The sequence below is a fragment of the Peromyscus maniculatus genome, chromosome 22 (assembly GCF_049852395.1).
Source record: "Peromyscus maniculatus bairdii isolate BWxNUB_F1_BW_parent chromosome 22, HU_Pman_BW_mat_3.1, whole genome shotgun sequence".
Lineage (NCBI taxonomy): Eukaryota > Metazoa > Chordata > Mammalia > Rodentia > Cricetidae > Peromyscus > Peromyscus maniculatus.
In genome coordinates this window covers 19,161,893-19,169,133 of record NC_134873.1, presented here as the reverse complement: position 1 = coordinate 19,169,133, position 7,241 = coordinate 19,161,893, and the positions used below count along the sequence as shown (strand labels likewise).

Below are 7,241 nucleotides of genomic sequence, written 5' to 3'. Positions count from 1 at the left end.
ACAAGCATCACGTACACAGAGATACAAGGGGACGCCGGGCGGTGCAGCAGGCTGTGTGCGGCCCCCCGCGCCCCTCCTGGCTGTCCCAGAACCAGACTGTGAAATGTACATTATTATTGTCAATAAATAGAGAAGCAACCCTAACCAAAAAAAAAAAAAAAAAATACAGTGGTAGAAAGAAGGATGCTGGGACCAGGAAAAAAAAAAAATCAAACAAACAACAATGAAAAAAAAAAATAGGAAAAGAGAGAGAGAGGAAGAGGAACCGAAAAGAGGGCCGAGGGAGGAAAGATTCTGGAAGGTCCTGCATTTAGCTGCGTGGAATGTGGAGTACAAGGGCTCTGCCACCGGGGTCAAAGCGAAGTCGCCTGTAACAGTAAACGTTATTACCAAATCAGCTACGGAGTTTATTTTGCAGTATGAATACATGATTTCCCACAAGTAAGCACCCTGCTACTTCGATGCCTCAGCTAAAACACGTGAAATCGCTCACTTAAGTTTTCAAGTACAAAGTTAAAATGCCTTTTTTTTTTTAATAATAATATATCAGAGTAAAATAATAGTCTCTTTTTAAACTCCACTACAAGAAAACAAAACAAAACATCATTGTCCAGACAGCAGACTTAATTTAACAATATATATTTTTAATAAAATGTGTTTAGCACCTTGTGGAGTCACCTCTCCCTCCCCTCTGCATATTCTGAAGAATTTCAGCTTTTTTTTTGTTGTTGTTTCTAGAGAATTCTAGGGCTGGGCAATCAAATTAGTCTGTAAAATGGGACTAGGCGAGACTTTAGACCACTGCTCATGTCCTCAGGTTCAGGTGCTGGGCAGGGTTTAGGGGGACCGCTCTATGAGCCCACAGATAGAGCGCACCCCAATAGGGGAGCCAGCTACTGGAGTTTCTGGGGTCCCCTAGAGAAGCTGCCAAGTCCCCACCAGCTAAGGGCCTTCCATATTTCTCCCTTTGGGCCTGCTTCTTGGTCTCAATGCCAAAACTCCAGTGCCTGGGGCTAGAGACTTGCCTCCAAGCAAAGCCTCCCACCTTAGCTGGGTCTTGGAAGCCTGCGAACAAGATCCTCACTCCCCAAAGATCTCAGCTTTCTTAACAGACACATGCATGAGCTCACAATGACCCGTCCCCCCTCAACCCTTTCCTTAGGGGTCCCCCGACCCAGCACTGCTGCTCTTTTGTGTTGACACTGGATGGGAAAGGGTCAACAGGGCCATTCTAACTCCACCTCATCACTCAGCAACACCACCTTTGCCGTTACAGCGGGGGGAGAGGCTGCCAGCTGTTCCCTCGCCACGCGGGGCACCTCAGTGCCACCACCTCATCATGAGCATTGCGTGTAGTCAAGGGCCAAACTCAGATCTGAACATGGGCCTGCTTGGAAACTCGGCTCGGCTGGCCACAGGGCCCAGGCCCCTACAGTGACAGTTCCTGAAGGCCATGTCGTGCCATAAAAGCTCAGCGCCCATCTCCACTTTTCCTCTCCGGACACACTGCGTAGTAAAAAAGATATAGAAACCAACAATCTCTAGTTTTCCTATAAGCATATTCTTTCAAAGTGGCTCAGCTTAACTCTCCCCAACTCCTAAACCAGATGCTTTACCCTGGACGCAGCACGTGACGGATGACCAGAGCATCTCCATAACAGAGACGCGGCTGGGCTGGTAGGCCCTTTCAATGCTGGCCTGCCTTACTACCGGTTGCTCCCAAATCCACACTCGTCATTTGCCAAAAGCTACAGCAATCTTTACCTGCCGGCTCCCTACCTGCCGCCACACACAGCCCTGCTGCCCAAGTGAAGAGGTCCAGGAGGCTCTTTAGGGGACTTTTGCTTTCAAATCGGGTATTCAACAGCAGAAAAACAGCCTACTACAGGCCCCCAGGCTTACTGGGTCCTATGGGGAGGGATTAGCACCAGCTTGGGACCCCGCTGGCATGTGCGCCTCCGCAGGAGGCCTTGGTTCCGTGACCCTGGCTAGCACCGGCTACCTCCCCTGGGCAAGGGCCACAGATCTTTGGCACAAGGCTTCACATGGCACCTGCAGAAAGCAGGCTGTTACTCGGTCCCTAGCACCTTAGTTTCCAGGGAAAAACAAGCCTTTTCTTTGGAGAGGAAACCCCACAGGGAACCCCTCTGGGGATCTTCCCAGGACCTGAGGCCAGCCTCCGCTCCATCTACAGTGAGCTCCTAGGTGCACAGCATCAACTTCCCACAACGCCCACCTCAACTACCGCAGCATCCTAGCTCTCTCCATTTGGGGTAGAGGTGGATGAAGGGCATCACAGCTTTGCCAAGGTGGCACATTCCCAAAGACCCCCAAAGAGAGAGAGAGAGATGGGGGGATGGTCAATGGCTACCTGGTACCTACACACTACAGCAAGACCAAGCCCACAGACGGGGCTGGAAGTGAAAGCCGGTGAAAACCACCAGATGCCCCATGAGGAATCCGTTCTAGGGAACTTGTCAGGTCAGTATTGGTCAGCCACCTGGAAGCCTGCACTCAGTTCTTTGAGAATGCCACGTCCTTCGCCACCACTGAGGCTCCTCTTGCACCCTCACACTAAGCCCAGGGGTTGGGGAGCACCAGGCCCAGCTGAGGTGGTGCTGGGCTCCTGGGAAAGGCTAGCTTCTTCACGTGAGCAGTAGGCAGAAGCAGAAGATGAAGACCATCCTGACAGGAAGAGCTGGGAAGACCTTGGCATTGGCTAGAGGGGGAGGGAGCACCTTGGACTGCCTAAGGCAGCCCTCCTCCCCCCCAAGTCCTCCCGCACGGTGCTGGTGGACTCCAGAGATTTGAGAATGGAGGCCTGCTGGAGCAAAGGAGGACATCACATTTAGCACAGGGACTCCAAGGGGGGCAAGCATCCCCCTCTCTCAGATGCTCCGGCCCCCCGCAGCCACTACCTGCCACAGCAAGAACAAACTGTCATCTTAAAAACCTATCCAAGAGAAAATGAGCAGAGGTGGGCAGGACCACAAGCCACCGGCTGGGTTCACTCCTGAGGAGTGAGCAAGGAAGCCAAAGCCTTTGTTTGGTTTTATCACTAATTACTCCAAAGGTGAGGTCCCCTGTCCCATTTTAATTTCAAATTTTTTTTTAAATTTTTTTCTTTTTCCCAATGGAAGCCCAGTGGCCAAGACAGAATTTCAATTTGATTTTGGTTGGGGAGAATAGGTAGGGGGAGCTGAGGGCTCACTTGACTGGTGCCTAGAGTTGCAGGTCAGTAACCACAGGCTGCTAACAGAAGAATCTTTGACATCACCAGGGGCAAAAGGTATATAAGAGACCTGCTAGAGGAAGCACCTGCTTGGATCGAACCTCCTCCTCTTCCTGACTTCAGCACCTAGCAACTTCGGGATCGAGTCTACCTGTCATCAGGGCCCCAGAGGTGCAAGAGCGGCTCGGGCCGACTCCAGCCTCCTGACCCTGGGGAGAGGAAGCATGCCAGGAGCTCCCTGGTGTACATCCAGACAGAAATCGGTTCCTGTGCATGTGTTGGACTGACTGACTGACTGGCGTGGGGCTGTCTGTGGGAGGGACGCGGGCTCAACACAGAGCCCATTCCCTCCGATCCCCACGGCGGATACTTCTTATACATGACCCTATCTATTTATATGGGGCCTATCATAGGCCCCATCTTTCTAGGGATGCGGTCTTGGGACCATGTGCTTGACAGCACACCTCCCAGCCCCATGCTGGTCCCAGGAGGTGCCGTCCCCCCTCCCATTATAAAATATATATCTCTATATGCCACATATCTACACTCCATCCATCCAGGCAAGCTCTGCCCAATCGGGCCCTCACCCTGGGGCCAACGTCACCTCCTCTTCCCACTGCCAACACCAGGCTGCCTGCCCTGGGTAGGAAGCGGGACAAAGTGCGAGCTCGCGGGGCCCCAGGTGACGCTGCCCCAAGGTGAGAGCGCGGCTATCAGACCAAACACTAGAAAAGAAACACACGCCATTCTAACCACACACACGAGGAGAGAGGCTGCCCCGGCCTCCCTCCGGCCCTGACACACCGGACTCAGGAGGAGGGGAAGAAGAAGAAGAGGAGAGTGACCGGCCCGGAGGGTGGGCCTCAGAACTCCCTGGCCGTCTTAGCTTGTTGCTGTACTGCCCAGTGGCCCACCTGGCCCGAGGGGTGGGAGCCAGGGCACCAGAGCCACCGGTCCTTAGAAGCACCTGCCACCCCCACCCCCCTGCACCTTGGTTTGAAACCTAAAGGGAAGGGTGTTGGGTTTCTGTTTTCTCAAAGAAAAATCTCAAAACAAACAATTATAACCAGAACCATAAGAATAATTATAATAAAGGTGTCATCAGCCTTCCAAGTATGAAACTGCAGTCTGTAGAGATGAGCAAAAACATCCCATTCCAGGACCAGAGCTGCCTTGTGCAGAGGGGGTGGTGGTGGGGGGCCTCATAAAAGAACACACAAAAGGCAACTTAGACAAAAAGCACCAGTACATTTTGTATGTTTTTTTATTTGCTCCAGGTGGGGTTCATGGCAGATCACTTTCCCTCACTCTGGATTATTTCTGATCCCATGAGGAGCCTTCAATGTGGCTGACAAATTCAAAATCGGGGGGAAAAGTTTTCTCGTTGCCACCTTCCCGAGGCAGTCATTTTTGATGATATTCAAAGGTTATTATTGCACGAGTCTGGAGAAATTCCACACTCAGCTTCCCCAGGTCCCGACCACCTCTGCTTGACCCCCTTTCGGGCAGGGAGAAGCTGGGCATGGGTCAGGGGGGATACGGTTCCTCCTCTGGCTTGTTAAAAACCAAGAGGGGAAAATGATACCCTCTCCCTCAGAGGCGAGCCCTCCAGCTGCCCTCTCCCCCCACATCCTGGGCTAAAAACCCCTTGCACAGAAGGCCAGGTGGAAGCTGATGTTCTCGCTCATCTCGCTGTTGTGAAAGCACCATTATGAAGTCAGGTTGTACAGTAGTTAACAGTACCTTTTATATATATATCTCATATCTATCATATATATATAAACTGTAAACAAGAGGTAACAGCGGCTTCTAGAAACTGGTTTTCTTCAAGGTTTCCTGTATGGTAGGCACCTGAAATACTGTAGAAAAGTGTCTGGTGTGTTCTCAGCGCCCTGCTGCTAGTTGGGTTCTGTTCTGCATGACCAAGAATGGTGCTCTTGAGACTGCTCAGGGGCTGGGAGGGGACTCTGCCTCCCGAGGGTCTCTATTCTGTTCCTGTTTGTGCTCCTATCTGATCAGGCTAGAGACAACCAAAGAGATATATAGAAAAAAAAAAAAAAAAATATATAAATTTTTATAGAATTTTCCCTCTCCCTTTCCTGTCCAAGGTATCACTACTTTCTGTTGTTACCGATTTTGCTGTAATAATAACCCTCTTGTTTAAGTCACAGCAAGAAACAAAAACCCAAACAAACAGAAAACCCCTCTGAAAAGAGCAGAAAACAAAAGGTTCCCCTCCTCGGAAAAGGAGGGGGTGAAGGGGAGGGGCCTATTTTGCTTTTTAAATAGGACTGAAGATTAACATTGAAAACTCAGGAGATGATGTCCAACCCTTTTGCAAGGCCAAGCCCTCCGGCATTTCCTCCTCTGTTTGTTTGAAATTCCTTTTTCTCTTCTGGGTGCTGATACTTCTCTCCGTCCTCTCGTTCTTGGTGTTTTGTGGTGTTTTTTTTTTGTTGTTTGTTTGTTTGTTTTAACTTTGTTATCATCATCATCATCATCACTACTTCAGTTTGCCCCCACGTCCCTTACACACAAGCAAAATATTCCTTCAGCGGAGCGAAGAGATGGCGGATGACCGGTACGCTCCACGACCGGCCCAGCAGTCTCTGCCTCGCCAATCGGCTCATGTTGGAGACGTCTGTGTAGTGGACAGGGAAGCCGAACACCCTGTGGGAGGGAGAAGACAGAAAGGGCTGAGTGAGTGTGGGTGCCAGGGCCATCAGCTCACTCTGCAGGCCTGAGGTGGGCTGCCCTCTCCTTTATGGCCAGTTCGGCCACGTGCCAGGAACTCTGTGGATTTAAAGATGGGTAATGAAATCCCGGCCTTAAGGTTCACATCCACCAAAAACAAACTAAAATAACCCCACACCTCTGAAATGCCTCTTGGACATGCTCTACAGATCCCCTGCACATGAGATCTGGAGGGCTGCAGATAGTTTGTGTCTGAATACACTCAGATTCATCCCTAAATGCCCCTTCTGGGAAGAGAGGGGCCTCAGAGTGGGACTCTGACTTGGCAAGTTCCAGGGACAGGGATGCCTGCTGCTTAGTGTCTGTGTGAACGGCCTTTTTGTCTGGCTAAATCCGACTCAGATCCAGGGAGGAGCCCACCCAGCTGGGAGCAATCTGGTGTGGTCCACAGGCATCTACACTGACTTTCAAAACCCATACAAAATAACTATGGATGCAAGTCCAGGAGGCCCATGGACTGTGTTTCGGGGTTCCAGTGGGCTCTTTGTGTGATTCCAATACCCCTCTGAACAGGGATCAGCCATGGAATGTGCAGGTCCTCCCCAGGAGCCTGGCCTGCTAGGCAATGTTTGTTAAAATTCACTTACAAGGAATCTGGGGGAAACGAGGATGTGGCAGGCAAGGCAGAGCCTTCCTTCAAACCCAGCCCTAGCCAGACACCAGTACCCAACACAGCTACCTTTCCATTTCAGTGCACCAGAGGATGTCTTCCTTCTCATTCATGAAGACGGGGAAATGCTGGTCTTTGCCCTGCTTTATAGAGTTTGACCTGGTGGTAATGGTCCTCACTTTGCTGAACTAGAAGACGAAGAGGAAGAGGAATGAGCAGACATCACTTGTGGATAACTGGCTGGCTGGTCCAGCCCGTTCAGGTCACTGAGTGTAAGCCTCCTTCCTGCCTGGTCCCTGTTTGTTTCCCTTCCCATTCTGAGGTCACGTGGGCATTCTCGCTCTAATCAGGCTTGGGAGGCAGCAGCTATGGTGACCTCAACTCCTCCAGTCTTCCGAAGCCCTGGCTCTCTCAGGGGTGGGCAACCTGCAGGCAGGAGGAGGATGCCAACGAGTCAGCAGCTCGAAGGCGCGCTGTGGGGACCTGCAGCCCAGAACGCCAGACTGTGCGGGCAGAGCCTCACATCTGAGGCACTCGCGTGAGAGTTCTCCAGAGAGAAATTACATTAGAAGAGGCTGCTCTCCATGCGGCAGCCTCTTAGGTCCCGGCAAGACACGGACCAAACAAAAACTGTTCTTTTCTTTT

At 51.3% G+C, this 7,241-nt stretch overlaps 1 protein-coding gene across 6 annotated transcripts in view; it reads right to left on the bottom strand.

Moving 5' to 3' along the window:
• Nucleotides 1-383: 383 nt before the first annotated feature.
• Nucleotides 384-7,241, bottom strand: part of Dnmt3a (DNA methyltransferase 3 alpha) — a 110,310-nt gene continuing 103,452 nt past the window's right edge. For all 6 annotated transcript variants that reach the window (XM_015999964.3, XM_076558822.1, XM_076558824.1 and 3 more), the window contains 2 exons: nucleotides 6,666-6,784; nucleotides 384-5,902 (listed from right to left, as the gene is read on the bottom strand). In XM_015999964.3, coding sequence (XP_015855450.3) covers nucleotides 5,761-5,902; nucleotides 6,666-6,784 — 261 coding nt within the window. In that variant the 3' untranslated portion in view covers nucleotides 384-5,760. The remainder of the gene's footprint in view (nucleotides 5,903-6,665; nucleotides 6,785-7,241) is intronic.